At 42.7% G+C, this 24,671-nt stretch overlaps 2 protein-coding genes across 3 annotated transcripts; one reads left to right on the top strand and one right to left on the bottom strand.

The window, feature by feature from the left end:
• Positions 1–75: 75 nt before the first annotated feature.
• LOC106599380 (coiled-coil domain-containing protein 24) lies at positions 76–18,728 on the bottom strand. Of its 2 annotated transcripts, none has more exons than XM_014190591.2 (9): positions 18,326–18,728; positions 17,881–18,037; positions 13,857–14,023; positions 10,285–10,425; positions 10,016–10,123; positions 8,818–8,872; positions 5,358–5,424; positions 3,476–3,587; positions 76–1,125 (listed from the first exon to the last, which is right to left on the bottom strand). In XM_014190591.2, the coding sequence occupies exons 2-9, from the start codon at positions 18,010–18,012 to the stop codon at positions 453–455; spliced, it is 1,455 nt and encodes a 484-aa protein (XP_014046066.2). In that variant the 5' UTR covers positions 18,013–18,037; positions 18,326–18,728; the 3' UTR covers positions 76–452. The 2 variants fall into 2 exon arrangements, 1 of the variants encoding a protein (XP_014046066.2); XR_006769095.1 differs by having other exon boundaries at positions 842–1,125; positions 3,200–3,587.
• A 101-nt stretch (positions 18,729–18,829) lies between these two features.
• LOC106599384 (von Willebrand factor C domain-containing protein 2-like) lies at positions 18,830–23,904 on the top strand. The gene is made up of 3 exons (XM_014190593.2): positions 18,830–19,438; positions 21,348–21,477; positions 22,190–23,904. Exons 1-3 carry the CDS (start codon positions 19,091–19,093, stop codon positions 22,375–22,377), a joined length of 666 nt encoding a protein of 221 aa, XP_014046068.1. The 5' UTR covers positions 18,830–19,090; the 3' UTR covers positions 22,378–23,904.
• The last annotated feature ends 767 nt before the right edge of the window (positions 23,905–24,671 follow it).

The raw sequence follows: 24,671 nt of genomic DNA, 5'->3' as shown, positions 1-24,671 counted from the left end.
ATTTGTGTTTTGTCTTTCTGAACAGGCTATGGCTTTTGTTAGATGGGAGAAAGTAGATTGTTAACAAACCATGTATTACAGGCATATGAACATTTCTTTATCCAAATACAGTCACATTTATTTACTTCAAAATACATTCAATAAATGGTTAAATTGGGTAGATTAAATTTGAGTCATTTCGAAAGCATCCAACCATATTGTGTCGTGTTCACTTTCAGGTCTTCTATCAGTCTCTAGAAAAGGACAATATAACATCCCTGTGTCTCTTGGCTCATTGTGGAAGACTAGGGTTACTGTATTACTTTATATTAAAGAGATTACGATATCCCTTTTACAAGTATGAGTATTATTGAGCTCTGATGAGAGACTTGTCTCCTTTTAGGACCAGACTGCAGGTAGAACATGCATGACAGAGACTCACTATCCTCTTATTCTGTAGTAAAGAGTTCAGTTTAGGAGGAGCTAACCAGGCTGTCCCCCTGCTGCGGCAGACAGAGGTGCCTGGCCCCACTCGGCCCTCTGCTGGCTGGCCTCTGCACTGTGGGGGGAGCAGGGTGGAACATGCTTACGGGGCTCATCTGCTCACTGCTCCCTTTGCTCCCCGGAGCGTGTGTGGAGGAGCCTAGAGGACTGTGTCCACCAGGGAACAACAAGGGCCAGCTGTTCACTGAGTCTGACCATGAGTCATCATGTCTTTGAGCTCTCACAGTCACAGGCTGACCACTAGGCCTGCAAGTTCTGCCCTTTATTCTCTGTTCTGAGGCAGGGTTGAGGTAGGATCCATGGGTGGTTACTGTACTAGCTGAGGGGACGAGGGGCGGTAGGTAGCTGTCCCTGTCTTGGGCGGTGGTGGTGGGTTCTCTGTTGCAGGGGTGGGAAGCCTCAGAGCTCTGGCTGTGAGTCCTTGGATGTTTATGTTCAGAGGGTTGGAGAGGGCTGGATACTCTGGTGTTGGGTGAACTGCATGGCTGGCCTCTCATCCTGTCTAACGGAGGAGTCCTCCTTACTAGATGTACTACTAGTGGTGGACTGGGCCTGGTATGTGGAGGATGCAGTCTGGGGGCCACCACAGGGCTCAAGTGTCTCTGTGTCTCATCCGCAGACAAACCTGTCCATCCTATCGATCTGGGAATAACAACATTGCCATTAACACCCTTCATGACAGCAAAGATCAACTAGGTTGCAATTAGCTAAATACTTTCACCAGATACTGTAAGTGATGACCTTGGGCTAGATTCTATCAGATCCGCGCTAGCCGACACCCGCATAGAGGTTGTTTTGATGGTGTCGGAGGTGGCACTGTGTTAGAGCGCTCTAATCCACAAGCGGCTCCCGGCATTATCCTTAAAGCGGACATTGCCATTGGCTGCACAGAGTCGTATTATTAGAAATCCCATGCAGCCTTGTTAACAAATTCAAACATTGGAATGTGAGACGTAATCTACACCTCGATTAGGGTGATAGAAATCCTCATTATTTTGTTGAATGATTTTCAATTTCAGCGTCATTATCTTTATATACAGTTGAAGTCGGAAGTTTACATACACTTAGGTTGGAGTGATGAAAACTGTTTTCTCAACCACTCCACAAATTTCTTGTTAACAAACTATAGTTTTGGCAAGTCGGTTAGGACATATACTTTGTGCATGAAACAAGTAATTTTTCCAACAATTGTTTACAGACAGATTATTCCAGTTATAATTCACTGTATCACAATTCCAGTGGGTCAGAAGTTTACATACACTAAGTTGACTGTGCCTTTAAACAGCTTGGAAAATTCGAGAAAATGATGTCATGGCTTTAGAAACTTCTGATAGGCTAATTGACATAATTTCAGTGAATTGGAGGTGTACCTGAGGATGTATTTCAAAGCCTACCTTCAAACTCAGTGCCTCTTTGCTTGACATCATGGGAAAATCAAAAGAAATCAGCCAACACCTCAGAAAAAACATTGTAGACCTCCACAAGTCTGATTCATCCTTGGGAGCAATTTTCAAATGCCTGAAGGTACCATGTTCGTCTGTACAAACAATAGTACGCAAGTATAAACACCATGGGACCACGCAGCCGTCATACCGCTCAGGAAAGAGATGCGTTCAGTCTCCTAGAGATGAACGTACTTTGGTGCGAATAGTGCAAATCAATCCCAAAGGACCTTGTGAAGATGCTTGAGGAAACAGGTACAAAAGTATCTTTATACACAGTAAAACAAGTCCTATATCGACATAACCTGAAAGGCTGCTCAGCAAGGAAGAAGCCACTGCTCCAAAACCGCCATAAAAAAGCCAGACTACGGTTTGCAACTGCACAGGGGGACAAAGATCATACTTTTTGGAGAAATGTCCTCTGATCTGATGAAACAAAAATATAACTGTTTGGCCATAATGACTATCGTTATGTTTGGAGGAAAAAGGGGGAGGCTTGCAAGCCGAAAAACAGCATCCCAACCGTGAAGCACAGGAGGGACTGGTGTACTTCACAAAATAAATGGCATCATGAGGATGGAAAATTATGTGGATATATTGAAGCAACATCTCAAGATATCAGTCAGGAAGTTAAAGCTTGGTCGCAAATGGGTCTTCCAAATGGACAATGACCCCAAGCATACTTCCAAAGTTGTGGCAAAATGGCTTAAGGACAACAAAGTCAAGGTATTTGAGTGGCCATCACAAAGCCCTGACCTCAATCCTATTGAAAATTTGTGGGCAGAACTGAAAAAGCATGTGCGAGCAAGGAGGCCTACAAATCTGACTCAGTTACACCAGCTCTGTCAGGACGAATGGGCCAAAATTCACCCAACTTATAGTGGGAAGCTTGTGGAAGTCTACCCGAAACGTTTGATCCAAGTTAAACAATTTAAAGGCAATGCTACCAAATACAAATTGAGTGTATGTAAACCTCTGGCCCACTAGGAATGTGATGAAAGAAATAAAAGCTGAAATAAATCATTCTCTCTACTATTATTCTGACATTTCACATTCTTAAAATAAAGTGGTGATCCTAACTGACCTAAAATAGGGAATTGTTACTAGGATTAAATGTCAGGAATTGTGAAAAACTGAGTTTAAATGTATTTGGCTAAGGTGTATGTAAACTTCCGACTTCAACTGAAAATAGCCTGCACTTCCTCATTCTAAAATTTTAACGCGAATGGGATGGGTGTGGCTTCAAGACAATGACTGCAAGAGGAGCTGCTCACCAATTTGACGACTCCCAACGCAGTTTCCTTCCTCCGACACCACCAAAACATCAGCTTTGCGGGCGTCGGCTATCGCTGGTTAGTGCTTGATCTGAATGAATTTAGGCCCTTGTCTGGGAAGTATGCATGTTACCCTTATCAGACAAATAATCAAAGTGGCATGACTTGGGCTTCACAACAGAAATCCCCTGAAAGCCTGTAAATCCACAGAAGTGGTAAAACAGGTTTTTTGGATCTGTTAGAAAGGAGAGTATAGAGCAGACTATAGAGGCCAACCCGGACATGCTCTGCAGGCTTGTTTCCACAGGGGAGGAGGAGGGACAGTAAGTGAGGCTGAGGCTCTGCTTCTTCAGATCCATCTGGATGGCTCTCCTCTCGTCCTTCAGCTCTGCAAATCAACCCACACCAGGAGAATATCACTCACATTTCTACAATACTATTCTGCAGCAGTCAGACAGATTGGAAATGGTGAGAAGACTGACAGCCTGGTAGGCCTGTTTGAAATAAGCAGCAGGATCCAAAGCCCAAGATAACAGAACATTGAGAGGTTACACCTGTTGACGGAGTGATGTAGTTCAATTACCACTCTAAAGTGACATCTATTAACCATGATCTTTTTCACCCAATTATTTGTGTGCAATGTTTTTCAATATTTGTAGCAGATGAGAACTTGACAACACTGGAAAAAAGTAAAGTAAAAAGTATATTTGCAACAATAAACCACTAGATGGTAGTGAGGATCAATTGATCTGATTTTGTTCCAGATATGGAGAACATGTCAGTCATTTATGTCAGGTCAATACAAGAAGAAAGAAAAGCAACCAACTGTGTTTTTTAGGAGTTTTTTTTTTATCTGAAGTTTTTTTAGGAAGTTTTTTTGGTAAGTGTTTTTTTAGGAAGTGTTCATTGCATAAATGTATGTCGTTATGTCCTTGTTATTTGTCTATTAATGTTCTGTATTATGTAACGTTTTGTGTTTTGTGTGGACCCAATGAAGAGTAACTGCTGCTTTAGCAGTAGCTAATGGGGTTCCTAATAAAATACTAACATCAAAAGACTTAGGACACATGTTACCAATTTATTTGCCTGGCTACACAGACTCCTTGCTCCGGCCAAACGCTACGCCACGCCCACGGACATTAGTTTCTTCTCTGCAATGAGTCTGGATCTGAGTAACTCCTGACCCTTCACCGAATGCCAACCCAATCAGGGCCGTCTGATTGGTCCAGAAACTGATGGGTTGGGCCAGAGCCAGAACACACGTGGGTAAAGTGGTGGTTTGAAAATGGATCATTGGCTTTGATACTGTGATTGGTTAGAGATGATCCAATCACTAATGACACCCCTCGTGCTCCTCGCCACATCAAATGGCTTCAATGATGGCAGTCCCACACTAAAGTATGTAGCGAACAACAGAGCAGCGGAAGAATTTAGTGTGAGTCGTCAGGCTACCAATTTATACCTCCAAAGGGAGCAATAGTCATTGTCAGGGCAGTGTAGTTCACAGGTTACTGAAGACACCAGAACTCATGAAACCATTATGGATCGGAGTACAGTCACCTATATTAACTCTGGGCTCTGATGTTCAGCTGGCTCAATACAGATCAGTTATGTGAACCAGGAAAGTATATTACTGTTAGTGCCACAATCATCAAAAGGAGTGGACCAAAGCGCAGCGTGGTGAGTGTTCATCACTACAAACAAAAGCATAAACAATGACAACGACCGTAACGTCTTGCAGGCTTAACAAGCAGTACAAAAATAAGATCCCACAACTACAGGTGGGGAAAGGCTGCCTAAGTATGATTCCTAATCAGAGACAACGATAGACAGCTGCGTCTGATTAGGAACCATACTCGGCTCAAAACAAAGAAATAGACACCATAGAATTCCCACCCCACACCCTGACCTAACCACATAGAGAAACAAACCCTCTCTCTCAGGTCAGGGCGTGACAGTTAGGTTGCAAAATGCTTTCCCAAAATGTCCAGGTTTTTCAGAAATCCCAGTTGGAGGATTCCTGAATTTTCTTGCTTTTTACATCTTGATTCCAGGAATGTTCCAACCAGGATTTCGGGAAAATCTGGGAATGTTGGTAAAGGTATCGTAATTTTCCCACCCTAATACTGTATGACTGTACTGTAACTGTATCACCCACCTGTTACAGTGGGCTCTGGAGCCTCAGTGACATCATGCTGTGTCTGGTGTTCATGTTCTACAATCTCCTGCAAGAAGCGAATCACAGACAAGACAAAACACCACAGAACAGGTCAACTACCGGAGCCAGCTACTGGTGAGTTGGAGTCATGTACCCCAAGGACACAGCTGACAAATGAGAAATAAGGAAGATGGTGGGAGATGGGAGGGGGTGTTAAGACGTGAGCGACGAAACGATTCAGCAGCAGCAATGTTCGTTCCATAAGAATTTGGACTCTCTTTTTACATCTATATCCAGACTCAGGACATAAACCACAGCTCCAACCAACAGGCTCTTTACTCTGCTGGCAGCCGGGTCATATCTGTCCTGGTTTTACAATACCACTGGTAATGGATGATCATTAGCCAGGAGTCCCACCCACCCACCCACAAGCCCTGCTATTTGCTTTGAGGTATTTACGTAAAGTCTCACTGTCTGCCACTGGCATACCATGGAGCTATGCCTCGTCTCGACTCCCCACTGTGTAGCTAGCGGAGGGGTGCCGAGTGCCTAGCGCCGCCAGCTGATCGTCTTGGTTTTTTGAAATGCAAACAAACAGAAGTGGAGAGTGATCTAGTTACAGAGGAGGGTATTAATTTTAGATGTGAGGTCTGACTGATGGAAGGGTGGTTAGACTATCCTGGCGCAGGCTGCTACCAAGGGAGATGGAATACCAGACTGGTTCTGCATCCCTAATGGCACTCTATTCCCTATGTAGTGCACTACTTTTGACCAGGGCCTATTGGGGGAATAGGGTGATATTTGGGATAGGGACTGGGAGCTACACAGCCCACTGCTTCTCAATGGAGTGTTGACTCAAAACCCAAACTCTGCTTCGCAGAAACGGCTGCCCTTTTACTCTGAAAATAAAACAGCCTATTATTTCACTGTGGTGCAGTGGTAAAATGATAACTCTCCACACCTCCTTCTCAGTCTATTCTTTCTCCTACTTAAAGCAGTGTTATATGGGCTCTATTTGGGACCATGCCTACTAGTCTACAAACTTCCAAAGCTTGACAATAATGAGATATTGGGGTAATTTAGTCATTATCCTAGACTGCCTGAGTGCTAAAACTGCAGATTCCTTTCCTGGTCCATGGCCAAGTCTATCAATTAATTCCAACAACCCCCATTCGAGGAAATGGAGAATTATACCTGTTTGTAAAAATGGATGATTGATTGCTGCATGCTAAATGTGAATGAGATCATACAGTACCCTGGCTTGGTTCTGGCTGACCAGACTATGTTTCTGGCTGTAATGGGAAATGATTTGATTAATTGTCCTCCACAAGGAAATCTGAGAGGGAAATGTGGATCTCTCTCCGCCCGTTAGTACGTTCATACATTAGTCACACTGTTATATCTCAGCCAAAATGTATTTTGACTAAGCTTGCCATAGAGATCCGGCATTTACAAAATTACACTGTATGGCCAAATGGCAAACTTTGAAAGGTCACACCTCTCACCCCGTTTCACCTAAAGTCATGAAATTCAGTGCATACTGTAGGTCCCTCTCCTCACAAGGAACACATTTGCGTCAGGGACCCATAAGGACCCACATGTTGCAAACACTATCAAGACTCAACATATGCAAGAACATTTATATCGGGGGCGCTATAGTAATCAATACGTTAGTCACACGTGATATCTCAGACACCACCGGCCCGATTTTGACAAAACTTAGATGAATCATGTTGTCACGCCTGCTCCCGCTCTCCCTCTCTGGCGCTCGAGGGCGCCAGGCTGCCCTTCATTACACACACCTGTCACCATCATTACGCGCAGCTGCGCAATATTGGACTCACCTGGACTCCATTACTTTGTTGATTACCCCCTCTATTTCAGTCTGCTCCTCAGTTTGTTCCCTGTGTCAGCATTGATGCCATTATTTTTCCCCTGTCCAGACGCTGGTCCTGTTCTGTTTCATGTCTGTTGTTTATTAAATGTTTATTAAACTCCCTGTGCCTGCTTCTCGTCTCCAGCGCCAATCCTCACATATGTGTCTTGCCATAGAGATGCATAATTTACAAAATGACACTGATTGGCCCAAGCGTGGGTGCCGCATCATTCGTGGGGGACGACATGTTAACTTTTGCCTTGATATTTTCCTGTATTTCAGTCTATAATTATCTGTTGTAACTAAGTACTGATGTTCCTACATTTGACCTGTTTACCTGAGAGTATCAAACGTCTGCCAGTGTTGAATGTGATGGTTAAAGTTTGATGCCAGACTGAGCTGAGGTCACACTGATAATGTATCTGTGACACTGTGTGATTCTATAGCAGCTGAGGTTGTGACTTGCTACAAATCTCTTGGGATGGTGTTTACAGAACATTCAGTGCTATGTGATTAATATAGAAGGGCCTTCTCAGAGGAGGCCCTTTGGACATTTTCTTTGCTGAATTCTTGTAATAAACCAGATGGATTTTTGATTGATATTATCTACGACCGCTATCCTTTTTATTCACCTGAAAATCTCCTTTACACTGGCTAAGAATTTGACTTCTGTTCATTATGCCATTGAATTGCACTTTACATACTACAAAAATGCTGGTAGCAGAAACAGAAACATCCCTAACAGACACTGTGCAAACCCATCCTAGACCCTACATCTCAGGAGACGTGTCCTGCGTGTGATAGTGGGTTGGAGATGTGTGACACGGCACATAAAAAGATGGCTTCCCCATCTGTTGGGCAGGGAACACCTACATCTGGTGTTCCGTTCCCCCTCCTTCAGTGCCAGAGGAGCAGGACAGAGGGGCAGCCAGCCCAGCCCCAGAGTATAGAGACTAGACTACTCAGTACAGTAGGAACTTGGACTGATTGAAAGAGGATCAGTCTTGTGCAGCAGTGTGTTTGGCCAGATCCCTGGAAAGACTTAGTGCCTCTGGCCTCAGCAGTAACCTTAGATTGAGGCTTTGCAGGCTGGGCGTATACAAGGAATAATATGCAGATTGCCAACAGCGGTTGAAGGCTGAAGGTAATCAGGTCCATCTGAGGGGGCTTGGTGATGACTGTCCTAGGTCAACAACAGGTCACATTGGTTCTCGCTGTGTTAACCAGGCGGCTGTAGGTGTCGGTGGCAGCCAGCTCTTGGCTTTTGGAGGAGCGAAAGGCTTGTTCTCTCTGTGGGGTCTTTCACATATTATATTCTATTTTTCATGGCCTTGGCTCAGACCCGAGGTGTAAGCTGTTGAAGGCTTATTCAAGGACATCCCAAAGAAAAAGCTGACAGAGAAGAACTGACCTTTTAACTTACAAGTCTTCAGTGTATTCTGTATCTCAGTCCAAGCACATAGGGTACTGCAAGTGCAGTATATTTTCTGAGAGCACAGACACCATTTAAACTGGAACAATAGTGTGAATTTCCAAAATAGCAACCTCTCTGGTATTTTGATTGGAATCAAAACAAATTCTTACCTGCAGAAACTGCACTTGGCTTTTCAGCGCCTCACATTCTTCAGTCAGAACTGATCTGGTAGTGAGGAGAGAACACAATTTTAAGGTTAAACTCTAAAACCCTTGCAGTTCTTGACCTTTAACAAATTATAATAGATTATAACACATTTTAGTAAAACTATTAAACTAAAGAAACATAGCATGATATCAAGGTGCAGTTTTCCAGGAACTTGGCTGCCGGTTTTCATCGAATACCGCCTTGAATCCTAAACAGGCAGCCAAATGCACAACAGCATGTACTACATCCATATCTATTATACAACTTTTCTTATGGTATTGAAGGAGCCGTGGCCTATTTCTCTTTTTCGGTTATGCAACTATTGTAGACTTAATTCCCTTCTTTCTTTTTTTAGAAGCAAAGGAATCTTCTGCATGCTGAGGTCTGGTATTCATTTTCTTACAATGGGTGCTTTTGTTCTGTGCAGGGATGGAGAGAGGAGAGGGCTGGCTGGCCTCCACCCTCCGCCCTCCATCCCCTCCTCCTCTCCCCCAGCTCCCCACCAAGGCAGGCCCAGTGTTTGCAATCCCCTCCAGGCCTGGTTGGGTAGGGAGCTCCAGATGCCTGGCTCTTTCTGCCACAAGGCCAGGGGGGAAAGGGAACCAGGGAGGAGAGCAAGACAGGAGAACAAGGGAGAGGAACTATGACCAGGCGAGAGAGGGCAGGGATCTATGCACTGTAGATGACAAGACAAGAGATACACTATAATGGAGAGAAGGAGAAAAGAGGAAGGTAGAAAGAGACAAAGCAGGGTGGTATCCTCGTATCGTAAAGCTACCCCCTTTCTCTTTACTGTAATGCCATGTTTGTACAATGATGAGGACATGTCTGGTCTGTCCAAACAGGCAGATTTAGAGAGGGCCAGAGTGGCAGAAGTCTGAAGAGAAATCTGACTCTGCACAGAGGAATGTGTGAGGAGGAAAAGGGGTCCCATTCCCACAGTCCCACAGCTGTATTCATTTCATTACAGCACTTCGCTGACTGTGGCTCACATTTACCCCATGGCTCATGGTTTTTCCTGTCTGGGACTCTTCATGGATGCAGACTAAGGTCTTGCAGTCACATATTCTGCAGAATTTCAACTGGTTGCATTTTATAGGGTGCATTACTTAAACATTAGTCTGTAATTGACATTTTTGGAAATGTTGCTCAGTGACTTACTTGAGGTGGGCCACAACATCATCTATGTGGGTGACATTCAGCTTGTGTCTCACGCCATCAATGTCATCTTGGCTGGTAGTAGAGCTGACTGAGCTCTGGGAACAGGACCTGTCGGACCAGAAATGCATGTCTAAGCTGCATCCACATGACTGGAAATACACAATGACAATGTGTGTTTGCAACTGTCGTTTTCCCTCTTGTGTTGTAGCAGTTGTATTACAGTATGTGAATGTATGTTTGTGAATGTACCTCTTAACAGTCAGACTAACCTTTCTGCATGTTGACTCTGGCTGTATTGTATTCCACTAGAGGGAGGCCTACTATTCACAGTGTCACAACGGTTGTTATGGACACCCAAGGCGTAATTCACCACACTAGGACTGTACCGGAATAGGTCTGCATCTCCATCCCTGAAAATCAATAGATACACACAAATAACCCCCAAGGTAGTGTGAAAGAGTCAGAGAGGAGGGAATAAGATGACAAAGGAAGGAGAGAAATAGTGAGCCAATAATCTGTCCTCCCAGTTTTGACCCGTTGGTGCAACACAAAGTGAGTGTTGTATGTCTGTCAACCCTGACGGGCCGGGCGGCCAGCAGGCCTGTCCTGCTTTCTGAAATCCCCTTGTCCTAATCTTAAGACTACCATGCTGAAAATATTAAAGCAGTGGGGCAGAGAGAGAGAGATGGGGAGAGAGAGAGAGATAGGGAGAGATGGAGAGAGAGATGGGTAGAGAGAGAGAGAGAGAGAGAGAGAGAGAGAGAGAGAGAGAGAGAGAGAGAGAGAGAGAGAGAGAAGGGGAGAGAGATGGAATGAGAGAGAGAGAGAGAGAGAGAGAGACAGAGAGAATAAATGAGAATGGTACAACAGCAGCAGTCCTGCAGCCTCCAAGAGTCACCAGCTATGGAACAAGGCCTGTTGAATAAGGGTTGAGGGGGGTGAGGGGGGTGAGGAAAACACCCCAGCAGTGTCAAAGTAGGGCTGTTATGTTACTAGGCTGAGGGATTTAAATCAGGAGGCTGGTGCAGAGTGGACACTCCCATTTAGCTGCACCTGCCGAAACTCTTTTGATCTCCAGGAAAAAGGCTGTTGCAGATGCTGGCCAAGGATGCCCAACCCTTTTTTAAATCACAAAGGGTTGCATAATTACCGAGAAATACTGCTCAGTCCAAGTGGAAAATAGGAAGATAGGCTACTCCCACATGAAATTAAGGACCGGAAAAGCTTACAGAATGCATCCTCTCTTTTTGGTCAAAGCCAACATCTAGGCTATGGCCTGTTGTGGATAGCTAACTCTGACCCATATATCAGCAAACTTGATTATCGATGGAATACAAAATACTGACTGTATTGAAGCTTGCAGCTCTTGAGTCCTATGCCTGAGTCTTACACCGCAGTGCACAACTTCTGGTGAACAAGACCGTGTGGAGGGTGAGTAGAGGTAAGAATCCCATTTCAGTGGCAGGCTGCTAGTGGAGCTACCGGGTCTAGCTGTAATGACAGGAACAGAGGCTACATTGTGAGGCAGTGTAGTACATATCACTAAGTAGCTTACTCCCAGAGAGAGAAGGAGCCCTGATCTCAGCTAACAAAGATGGCATAGACGCCCGCCGCAACATCAACAACCACCCCAGACCATTCAAATCCTCCTCCTGTCCTGGAAGATTGATAAACTACAGACGTAAAATAAGTTACACCACAGCCACTTTTAACGTGTCCCACTTCCCAGCTCCTCCCGCTCCAATTGTTATGCTAGTTCCGTTCAGAGATTTAGGACCTCCTTGGGCCTGTTTTCAGAAAGCCTATTTATTCAGAGTACTTTTACTCAATGGGCATTCAGCGTACCCCCTATTTCTCTCCATAATGGGACAGGTGCAGCTGCAATGAGGACGCCGACCACAAATAACTAAGACAATGGCATGGAGGGAGGACCACACAACGGGACAGGTGATCTGAAAAGTTGCCAACCACCTCCATTAAATCAGTTCACTTTCAAACAAGATTAATCTTAGCTGCTAAAGTCAGACACCCTTGTTCATCAAACCCCTCAGCTGTAGGGTATTTAGTCAACTCAACAGTTTCCTGCTTTGGGTAAGATCGATTGGTCAAGGATAAAGAGAAAGCCCCCAACCTGGAGCGATATTAAAGGGAAATGATCCTGCAGCTTTGTCCTGAAAGCAGATCAGCTGATTTACAGTGAGGCCCTTAATTTGCTAATCAAAGAGAGGGGGATCATGGAGGATATACACACAGACTATATTCCAAAGGGTACCCTATTCCCTACATAGTGCACTACTGAGCCCTATGGGCCCTGGTCAAAAGTAGTGCACTATATAGGGAATAGGGTGCCATTTGGGCCGCAGCAACAAACACAGGGCAGAGGCAGAGACCAACAGGACCAACAAGCAGGCAGCAGGGTGGTTGGCACTTGGCAGGGGTTCAAAGCAGAACGTAGTATCAGGGATAACATGGTACTGATACCCAAAGTCTTAGCATTACCTCGTTGATTTGTCCACAGGACGTCTGGACGTGCCGACAGAGTTTGTTTGAAGTGGGTTTAAGATGAAATAATTCCTGAATGATACACATTCCTAGACTATTCCTAGTATACCCTTTAATAGTCCCATCGTCTTAGCTAAATCTGATCTGATTTAAAGTAACAATAAAGCTATGAATGACAGTTTTTGTGAGATAGCCACTGCCAATACATTTCTAACTGGTGCATCACATTTATTGGATACAATCTTCAGTGATTAGTGTTTTTCCTGAATGGCAACAAAAACTCCAATAATAGGGGCAGAGTTGAAGTGGAGCTACATTCTTCAGAGCCTCCAACCGGTTGCTGAGGGACGGACACGCCTCCCCTTCAAATAGGTACCTGTAAATTACTGCCTTTTGTTGGACAAACGGGCTCATCCGGATGCAGGCTTAATGTTGGGTGGGCAGTATAAAAATAGGGCCCCCATTTGGGGGGGATCTAGGTGATTTGTTGCTTTAGGCTACACAATATATTTAAAAAATTTGGAAACCTCAAATTCTGCCTTGTGCTTTTACCATTAGGACCATAACATTTACAGACATTTTGGAACCTTACTATCTTCTTTGATATAATTATTACCAAACCATTTGTAACTGAATGAAAACACAGTAAGCATTTAAAGATGTCATTGTTGAAGAAAACTAAAGGTAGAAAGTGTGAAACAAGGGTCCTGACCCCTAGGCCCAACCCTTTCCCAGTGGAAATAAAAGTCTCAATGGTTTTACTGGGGTCAGAACATTTATCACCTGGAACAAAAAAAAACAGGCAGGGAGGGAGAGACAGGGAGAAGAAGCCTGGTCTGGGAAACGAGATCTACAGACATCCCAACAATGTTGGTCCTCTGTCTGATGAATGAAAATGTAAACATATATTTTTTTCTCTCAAAATTCAACCGTTAGGCAATCATGGCATAAGAAGAAGTGTTGGTGTTTGACAATTTGATAAATGCTTTATCAATTCCAATCTGAATAGCAAACTAGAAGAGGAAGGGAAAGGAAAGCCAACAGGGTTATGGTAGTAGTTTCTTCCAAAGCTTTTTATTGTTGCTGATATTCAAACAAGTTGTCACCAATAGGCTACTTTGTATTAACAGGTTGGTGTTACATAGTTCTTAAGTAACTGCATTGTAATTGCATAGTATTGGCTTGTGTCCCAAAATGGCTCCCTATTCCCTACATAGGGCACTACTTTTGACCAGAGTGCTATGGGCCCAGGTTATAAGTAATAGACTCTATAGGGAAAAGTGTTCCATTTGGGACACAGACATGGAGTTGAGTAATCACACAAGAGTCTTCTCCTCACCTGCCCTCCAAGGCTGCTCTCTCTCTCACGGTCCCCAGCAGCAGTTGGATCTCAGCTTTCAGCAGCTCCTTGATGGCAGGGGGGTCAGCCAGGGGGGAGTGAGGTGTCTTCAGCCTGTTACCCAGTTTATGGCGCACCGTCTGCCAAATCTGCTGCCACAAAGTCACCTGGAAGTAGGAAACATGGGGATACATGGGATAGGACATCAGGAGACAACGCTGTGTAACTTTAGGCTTATAATGAGTGATGAGTCATTATGAATGATGAGGTATCAGAAAGACCTGTGAAATGTACATGATATTCAATTGAGACCCTGGCCCATCGGCATCTTATAATATAAGTGTTCTATTTAATAATGTGCCCTGGCCACTGTTGGGCATAGAACTACTGCATGTGTTTTTCAGTTGGCTGGTTTCCCCCAACAAGTGTGCACACTACCCTTTAAAAACATTACCTTCAAGGAAAAAACTATTCAAGGGGCTACTGCTGAAGAAAAAAAAGTGAAAGTAATATGAAATTGTAGCCAGACAGGAAAAAAAGTGGAAGTGTTATGAAACTGTAGCCAGACAGGAAAAAAAGTGAAAGTGTTATGAAACTGTAGCCAGACAAAAACAAAAGTGAAAATGCTATGAAACTGTAGCAAGCCAGAAGGGGGAAAAAAGTGAAAGTGTTATGAAACTGTAGCCAGACAACAACAAAAAAAGAGGAAAGAGAAAAAGTCAAGCAAATATTCTGGCTGATGGCAGAGGCACAGTGTTGGTGAAGAAGTTTAAAGTCTGGAGTCTATTACATTTTTTTCTGCACCTGGTCCCTGACATTCAGTGTCTATGCTCCATGGAAAGGCCAGCTTCAAAGCCCACTGTTGTCCAGAGGAGAACATTTAAACACGGTCGTTCTGTGTCTTTAAATCTGGCTGTGCCCTCACATACGCACACGCACACACGCTACCACAATGTCTAGCTGAACTCTGGCCAGGCAGCCACACACTGCTTCTCATAAAGCCCCAGCAAGCCATTCTCTATGCAGGTGTTTATGGAGTGAGCCCCCAGGATGCTAACAACAGTAACAAGCTGTTCATTACTTAATTCATCCCCAAGTGAAACCCATCAGATGACATGGGGAAAGAATTACGGTGTGGTTAACCTGAGTTGTTGACTCATTGTTGTTGTTGTAACTTCAAAATGGAGATTGAAGATGTTAAATGTGGAACGTGGTAAACATTTGAAATAGGCTAATCTAATAATATATTTTTCATGCTAGCCATCCACAAACCAAACATTGACTGAATCCTATGGAATATCCAGTTGCACAGGCATTACTAATGTCCGGAGAATATATGATAGCTCAAACCCACATGGTTTGGCAGAGATCCAAGGAAACGTGTCCTGGCCTCCTCATATCCTGTGTTAAACTTAAAAGGAACTGCTGCAGACAATGGTGACCTTGATGGAAAGAAGGCCAGTCTGGGTAGTATTATTATGATTCTCATCTAGAGATTTAACGCTGAGGGAAAGCATTAATTTACTACAGGGTAGAAAGCAACAGCAACAAAAAATACTGAGGGAAATGTAAGGCTGGTTGAGTGAATAGGGCTCACATGCTTTTTTTTTTACTAGAAGTTCTTCCTTCCCTACCTACATGTACAAATGACCACGACTAACCTGTACCCCCGCACATTGACTTGGTACCTGTAGCCTCGTTATTGTTATTTTATTGTTACTTTTTACTTTAGTTTATTCAGTAAATATTTTCTTAACTCTATTTCTTGAACTACAGTGTTGGTTAAGGGCTTGTAAGCATGTGACAAATCAAATTTGATAACTAAAGAGTTTGGAACCAGTCAGCGCATAGAAATTATGTCATGCATATGCTCATAACGATCTTATCAACAAGGCAGGGTTAGCCCTCTTAACCCCTAAATTGGCCCATGGGGTGCTAAGCTATTTTGAGGGCCTGTGTCATTTTTCTTCTATTACGCAACTATTCCTGGGGTCTCCTTCATTAGATGTTTGTCCTGTAGAGTGTGACTGTATTTACACTACTGAGCTGATATAATATGGACATTTAAAACATTGCCCCTAGCAGAACATAACTGTAGGATGACATCACTGGGGAGAGTTAAGACTGGAGACTCAGACAGGAAATGGGTGGTTTCATACATATTTATTTTTCCTTTTTGAATATGAACCCTATATTATCTACTTCAATTGAAGTTACTCCTACATTGCTAATGTGGTTGTAATTCCCTAGCCAGCCTGGTATAATATTATGCAAATTACTCATAGCCTGTTGACCTGTTATATGCTACTTGATAACATCTTCAGACGGAGTAGTTGGCTTCAGAATAAACAGTTTAAAGCAGTAGGTGGCCCATGGGCCAAATACGTCCCGTGGGTGATTTTATTTGCCTCTACACCCCCCCCCCCCCCTCCCCTCCCAGTTTTCTGAGTAAATAAATAAATAAAAGTTGGTACTGGGCTGTACGCACTACCCTCTGTAGCGTCATCGTTGTCGGTGATCAGGCTTACAGTACCACCGTTGTGTCATCAGCAAACTTAATGATGTTGTTGGAATTGTGCTTGGCCACGCAGTCGTGGGTGAACAGGGAGTACAGGAGGGGACTAAATACACACCACTGAGGCCCCCTATGTTGAAGATCAGCATGGTCGATGTGTTGTTACCTACCCTTACCCCCTGGGGCGGTCCGTCAGTAAGTCCAGGATCCAGTTGCAGAGGGAGGTGTTTAGTCCCAGGGTCCTTATCTTAGTGATGAGCTTTGTGGGCACTATGGTGTTGAACACTGAGCTATAGTCAATGAACAGTATTCTCACATAGGTGTTCCTTTTGTCCAGGCTGGAAAGGGCAGGGTGGAGTGCGATTGAGACCGCATCAACTGTGAATCTATTGGGGCAGTATGCAAATTGGAGTGGGTCTAAGGTTTCTGTGATGATGGTGTTGATTTGAACCATGACCAGCCTTTCAAATCTCTTCATGGCTACCGACGTGAGTGCTACGGGGGCGGTAGTCATTTAGGCAGGTTACCTTCGCTTTCTTTGTCAAATACTATATCTGTTTGGGATTGTTGCTGTTAATTTGCAGTGTACAAATTATTTATATCTATGTTCCGGCCCCCCAACCATCAGCTCAAGAAAAAAATGGCCCCACAGCTAAATGTAATTGGGGACCCCTGGTGTGAAGAAAGTCTCGAGCCACAGTGTGAGTGAGTTGTTTTGGAACAATCTGAGGACCTAGTCTTGAATAGCTGCATGCATAGCCTCACTTAACTAGAGCTCCTTGTGTTTTACACATCTCATTCTACATTGTAGAATCTATCTAAAGCTTTCATGCCTTGTTGTGATTACTTGCTGTAATTGTGGCATGTTCACAGTTTAATGTAATCTATTTAAAGTACTAATGCATAGCATTTGCCAACTATATAATATTATCTAGTAGTTACTTCTATCTTGAGTTTATTGAGTCAAGGGAACTTGCTCAAGTGATTTTCAGTCCACCCTTATTGTTTTGGCCAAATGTAATGTGTCAGCTATTGCTGATTGCTACCTAAAGACAGCTATTTGAACAATGCAGGCCCATGGTCAGTTATTCCTCCAACATGAAATAGCACCCTTAAAGTGACAACCAGAAGTTGAAACAATAACAATGCTCTCCCCACCACTGTTTGTGTAAAAAGCTGAGGGATGGGGATGGATATATGTAACCACTCTCAAATTCAAATTCATAGACAGAGCTATGGATGCAAGAAGTGACCATACATGATATCAAAAGTACAGATTTAACCATCTTTTAAAGCTATACAGTTGTTGCTTACATTTACTTTGTTTGCAAACATTGGATTAAAACAAGTTCATATTCTGGGTTGTAGTGGGGTATGACAGTTGAACTAGCTAAAGTCATATGAGGCATTTAATAATCAATGAATATAGCTAGCTATATCATTCATGTATACGTTTAAAAATGTATGTAGCAACTGCAGATTGTCCCTTTAAAATGGCGTGGTCCTCACCTCAGTATGAATCTCTGTGTACATGTCAATCAAAGTATCTCCAAACAAGCCCCGGATTTCTGGGAGCTCTGGCTCCGGGACTTGCTCCACGATAAGATTCCACACCTGAAGTGGACATTCGGATTCTTCCATGAAGACACTTAGGAGTTTAAACGGTCTAACAGAGGGGACAATTGAAACTAGTCATTGGCATATGTCTGGTCTAGAAGTCATTTGCTTCATAATAATAATTTGCCGGTTTTGCCAGCAGTAGCAGAAGTGTGCTCGTCGTGGGTTGCCTGTCTCATTTGTTAACGTTAGCTATCTAGTTAGTTGTTAGATAGCATCTCAGTAACATTAATTTAATAATTTAATGCACATTATATTTGTGCTTAAATTTTACATTTTAAAACTTGAGAGAAATGTGAGCTAACCTGCTAGTTAGTAAATCAAAGACTAAACTTACCTTGTTGTTGCTTCCTGTATCCAGTGTAAACATTCTTGTATCCAAGGCAGACATATCGCGAGATCATTATCCCTACCTCTTGTGTAAATAAAATGTTCAGTAGTTTAATTTTGTCCCCTGGAAAATCCATGGGAACATTATTTCAGCTTCATATTATCGTCTACAGTTTTATTGTTGTACTTTTATTATTGCATTAACCCGGTTGAATACAAAGTCAAACCAGATGTATTTTCTATAATAACCACACGTTAATATTTTATTTCATACAAAGGAACGATAACAAAAAGAGAGCATTGTTAGTTAATCTTATTTCAAAGGCAGTTTAAATATTGTGTCTAGCTAACGAATGTCAGTAGCCATAGTTATTTATGTAGGGGAAACCCTCTTCTCATAATTTTGACCATAGTGAGTAGGAGGTTAAAGCTCACAGGCAATTTATGGGGGGACGGACCAGAGTCTAAGCACTAAACTGGGTAGTCACGTGTAAATTGAAACGTAACCCCCGTAGAGGCGTAATAACTTTCCCTCTCTTTACACGTTTCAGCTTGGGATCTGTGCGAGACCGGCTGGGCCATCGAGAATATAGCCTCAATTGTAGGCTAGATGCACATCTGGAAATGTTATGAGGATTTTATATTCTTCAACAATGTGGCAGAAACTGCTAAATGACCATAAACACTAAAGCACATTGTGTATTTTTTTTTAAATCCTGGACACTGGAACAAACACAATCTCTTTCGTCTTGTTTTGGATATTTTTTTGGTCATGAAAATGGTTTCAAATCAGCACTATTCGATGGGGGTTATGCATTCCGTGTTGTCTCTACTGTTCTGTGTCCAGTTCGGTCTGTCTTTCTCTGTGGCTGGACATGAGAACACCTGTGATGCGAACGGCAGCGTCTACTATGTGGGAGAATGGTACTTTCTAGAATCGGACCACTGCACGCAGTGTGAATGCACCACAGAGGGGTCGTCTTGTGCACGGACGGAGTGTACCTCTTTGCCGGCCGCTTGCATCCATGTCAGCCACTATCCCACTGACTGCTGTCCAAGATGTGAGAAAATAGGCTGCGAGTACCGGGGAGTGGTGTACGAACTGGGACAAAACTTCCAGGTAGGCTACCGCAAGCATAATTCCCTACTTGGCACGATATGATCAAGTTAAACTTTACCTGGAATGAATAAACATAATATGTATGTGATGTCATTTACTTCTCAAATGTCTATTGAGTTGACTAATATTGCTTTTCCTCTTACTATAATAAGCGTTGTGCTACTTCCTGAAATCGTCTCTCCAAAGTCTCTCTGTGCGCAATTACGCATCAGCAATTTTGGATATATTTTTTTTCAAAAGTAATGTATTTGATTCACTGTTAACATGTCTCTTAATATATCACTGCATACGCGTCTTATGACTCAGAATAACTGACAAGCAGCACATTTCATTTTCTTTCTTTCCGGAAACATCTCTGGGCGTCGGACTGTTTCTGGCACTGTATGCAGATCAATTTTCGAATATGGCTAAATTGCGCTACCCTGTGGTTTGTTGTTGAACTACTAACTGCTATGAAAGCTTGTTCTTTCAAGTTTCAAATCAAATCAAATGTTATTTGTCACATGCGCCGAATACCATAGGTGAAGACCTTACCGTGAAATGCTTACTTACAAGCCCTTAACCAACAATGCAGTTCAAGAAATAGAGTTAAGAAAATACTAATAAACTAAAGTTTAAAAAAAATATAAAAAATAAACACAATAAAATAACAACAACGAGGCTATATACAGCGGGTACCGGTCCTCGTTTGCTACAGTAGCAGCTGAAGCTTTTACTCACAGGGACTGTAACTGGTGAAGATACTGCCACATGGAGGCAGTATGATGCTTTTGAATGATACACTTAACACCAAGTCTATTCAAATGTGACAGTGCATATGTAAATTGAGAGAACAGATATAGATACAAATCCCCTTTTGATATTGAGGTTCTTCTGGAGGCGCATTGTAAATATTTTGATAATCTCCTTCGTAGTCCTCAACCATTCTATAGAATGAGTTTTTCAGTTATGTTTGCTGTTTGTTTTCTTCTTCTAATTACATCTGTGTTTCTTGTTTCTGATTATGTTGCTGTGCTAGTGATTACGCACAGCTTTGTTGTCTGTTCATGTAGTTAGTAGAGTCATTAGCCATACCCTTGAAGAATAAACTCAGCCCTCTGATTCGTTTCATTTGATTCAATGGGTAGTGGAGACCAAAGCCAACCAAGCCAAGCAGTATTTTAAGACCCCCTAAGTCAATGAATTAGAATATGAAACAACTCTGGCAACAGAAAGCCACGCAGCGAGATTTACTTGTGGCTCATTGTCCTTTTGATGAAGTTATTATATAGGCCTCTGACACAGTACTGGAGGAGCTCAGAGACATTTAGCCCAGGGCCTCATAGAGTTTTCTTCTTCCACTTCATTTAAACCACCCTCTGTATCTGAACCTCAGATATGCTGATAAACATCCAATACCATGACAGGGGAAAACATCTGGCAACAGTTTAAATGAACTGTATACCATAAAGCATATACTATACATATATAAGCACATCTTAAACATGGCATTATGGTTATATGTCAGACTTCTCTTTTTCAGATATATCTTGAAATGGGCTATAGGCTAGCATCTACACTAATGCTTATAGCTCAGGAAAACCAACATGCCGTCACAGTTAAATTTGTCACAGTTAAACTGAAAGCACCTGCTTAAGTCAGTCTTATCGTTGTAGAATCAATCGATTGCCCTGTCTCTTTGAATGAGCACTTTTTTCTGTCCAACTGCTCATGTCTATCCGTGATATCTGCCAGTGGCAGTCTAAAGAACACTAGAAGGTCTATGTACTGTATGTGGTTGCATCCCAAATGTCACAACATTCCCCTTTGGGCTCTGGTCAAAAGTAGTGCACTATAAAGGGAATAGGGTGCCATTTGGGATGAAGCCTCTGTCTCTGACAGCCTGTGTTTTGTTCTGTGTGATTGGCAGCCCAACGAGTGCGAGCAGTGTACCTGTGACAGTGACGGCATCGCCCGCTGCCTGGTGGCAGACTGTGCCCCCCCGCCCTGCGTCAACCCTATCTACACCAAAGGGAAGTGCTGCCCAGAGTGCCCAGAGGGTAAGTAAACTGACCAGTATACATCTCATGGATATTTATGACATAGAACCCCCCGCCATACTTAGCAGAACCACCTTGTTAAAAAATCCTGGGGAGAACCCTGAGAAGTATTTCGTTCCATTCTATTCGAGCCAAAGGGAGATGAGAGAGGGCTAGAGACAGGGAAGAGGATGTTCTGACTCCTCACATTGTCTATTCTCTTCATAATTTACCCCTTAGAGTGATGCATGCCATTAGTTTTGTCACATTACTGTTGTCAGCACCACAAGCAACAATACATGAAGGTGATCATTTATCCAAACAAATGGAAGTAGAGGTAGTGGGGGGCAGAATTAGCAATATATGCATGAAATAATCCGCTTCACGCACCATTACCGATGACTGATTCTCTCTCTCTCCTGTTCTGCTGAGACACTCATTAGCTTTTAAAAGGAAGTTTATCGAGTTGGAAAATAGCCAAATGAAGATGCATTCATTGTTTGAGTTTAGGTGGTCTATGACTGCGTAATTAAGAGTATAGAGTTTTTTCAAACACAGTACTTCGGGAGGTAATCAATATTTATTTTCTGAAATTCAACTGATCATAAAAATATCCTCTCCTCTTTATGGTAGAGGTGACCGTTTATCCTCATAGAAAGAGAAGCGCATTGGAAAATATCACAACCATATAGCAAGTTAACAGAAATGATTGTGTGTGTGTGTGATTCCCCAGGGCCCAACTGCTATGTGGATTCAACCCGGAGCCAGGTGATTCCAGGAGGTGAGCCACTGTGGGTGGACTCCTGCACCAAGTGCCGCTGTCACGACTCAGGTGACGCTGGCTACTGGGAGGGCAACCGCTTGGCCACCTGTTCCCGCGTACGCAACTGCACCCCTGGAGAGACTAGCCAGAAGAACTGATGAAGTAGCACCAGTCATTTGCCCCGGTATAGGGTGAAGTTGCCCCTAGACACTGATCTTGGGTCAGTTTTGGATTTCCCCCCACTAATGGTTAATGTTAGGATTGGAGGAGGGGGAGCTGATCCTAGAACTGTACCTAGAGGAAACTTCTCCCCAGAGCGATTTGCCCCTGAATGTTTGGTGGTTATCAGCAGGACGGTTAGAGTGTTGGGCTAGTAACTGAAAGATTGCTGGTTCGAAATACCCAAAAGAACCGGTCGATGTACCCTTGAGCAAGGCACTTATCCCTAATTTGCTCCATAGGCACCATACTACTATGGCTGACCCTGTAAAACAACACATTTCACTGCACTTATCCGGTGTATGTGACAATAAAATATATTTGTACATTTTTACTGTAGCATGTATCACCAACACTTTTACAGCAGAAAAATCCAACTGTAACTACTATGTGAATGTATTTTTCGCTCTCTTGTCTAAACCTATTCCAAAGAGACTGGAGTTGTTTTGCTGGCATTATATTGCAATATTCATGTTCATGTATTATCAATAAATGAACATGTCAAGAGGCAGTTCACTCTCAAATCGAAGTTTGACTGAGGTTTTCAGACTTAAAAAGTGGTCTGCTGTCAAGATCCAACAATAAGCCTCAAACTCAAATATTTCCCATTCATTTAAGATGGAAGCCTTTATCTGTTAGGGACCATCTCATGATTCTCTTCTTGATATTAGACCACTTTTGAGATCTGAAAACACATCTGAATAACTTTGATTTTGGAGTGAACTATCTTTTTAACATTCCTTGCCAAAAAAACATTTCCTAATATAGTTGAAGGAGGGGGCAGTTTAACCCAACTGAGAGTCTGAAGACCTCTGCTTTCGTGTGAGGATTAAGCAGGTGAAGTAGCCACATATTTCTACACTAGTACAAATGTTTCAATGTGGTGTAGATGATAGGGACTATCCTACATTTTGGGATGTTATACTTCTCTAGTAGTGTTATTGGAAGATTTTGACCAACTTCGATGGATATTAATTGAGGTATACCATCTTATTTAAATTGGTCATGAATGGAACATTAAATATGAAGATAATTGAGAGGTTCTGAAAGCTAAAGGCTAGTGTAAGCAACATTACATTTTTTGAATGAATGCTATAGGTTTGTAAACTATAAACAACTCACTATCAGAATGTCAGAAATGCGTAGGTATGAACATGAAAACGAAACAATGTACACTTTCTTCCTTCATGTCCGTTCTTAAGGGACCATTGCATGAAAACCATTAAAGGCAAGAAACCGTTCTTCTGGTGTATGTTGTTGTGTAGCATATTGGTCTATGCTGGCATGGATAGACTTTATGCCAACATCCAAGCTTTGTCATTTCAGGCAAGGCTCTCATTACAATTCTCTAGTCGACTCTCCTAATACCGTGTCTCTTGATTATGTTACTGAAGATGTTGTATATCTTTTATCCATACCTTTGGGAACTCCCTCCATCTTTCATTAAAAAAAACAATGTAAACTTACAGTAAGTGAAAACAAAGTGTCCTTGTATGTCCATTAACTACACTGTACACTGTCCACTACAGTGTGGTGCCATTGTTGTGTAGAAGGATGTTTATTTATTACACACTGGATGTCTTGTCACTTAGGGGATGCCAGCGGTTCATTGTTCAATTTCCCCAAATCCCTCTTGTCGACAGTTTGGGGACAGAGCTCGCCCCTCAACAATAACTGTTAGGTTTTCTGTTCAAATGAGTTATGGGGTAGATTTATCTCTGAGACAGTATGAACATCATTTTAACACTACCTAGAAATGATCCTTTCTTTGTAATGCATCCACTGATGGGAGCGGGGCTTGGTCAACACTGCCATTATTAGATCATTCCAAAAACGTGCGCCACATTACTAGAATTCGGCTAATGCAAACAATTTCCACCCAAGGCGTAGGATCCCCTTAGCCAGTTTCTGTCTAATATATAACAAAGCAGTTTAGCGTTTTAATTTGAGCTGCAATGCAATGTGATGGTATTTCTGAACCTCCCTCTGAAGGAACATTAGTGGCTCAACTATTATAATCAGTTATTTGTGAAATTGTGTTTTGTTTTCCATGGATTTTTCATGACTGTTACCAGTTCCACTCTGCCTTTGGAACCAGGAGCAGGTTCTATCACTCTATTCTCTTTAGTCTCAGTACATTTTCAATTACTCCTCAAGTCAAATCAAATCAAATTTTATTTGTCACATACACATGGTTAGCAGATGTTAATGCGAGTGTAGCGAAATGCTTGTG

This window comes from Salmo salar, chromosome ssa03, assembly GCF_905237065.1.
Source record: "Salmo salar chromosome ssa03, Ssal_v3.1, whole genome shotgun sequence".
NCBI classification, from domain to species: domain Eukaryota; kingdom Metazoa; phylum Chordata; class Actinopteri; order Salmoniformes; family Salmonidae; genus Salmo; species Salmo salar.
The sequence above is the reverse complement of the archived record's forward strand: the minus strand, read 5'-3'. Positions and strand labels throughout refer to the sequence as shown.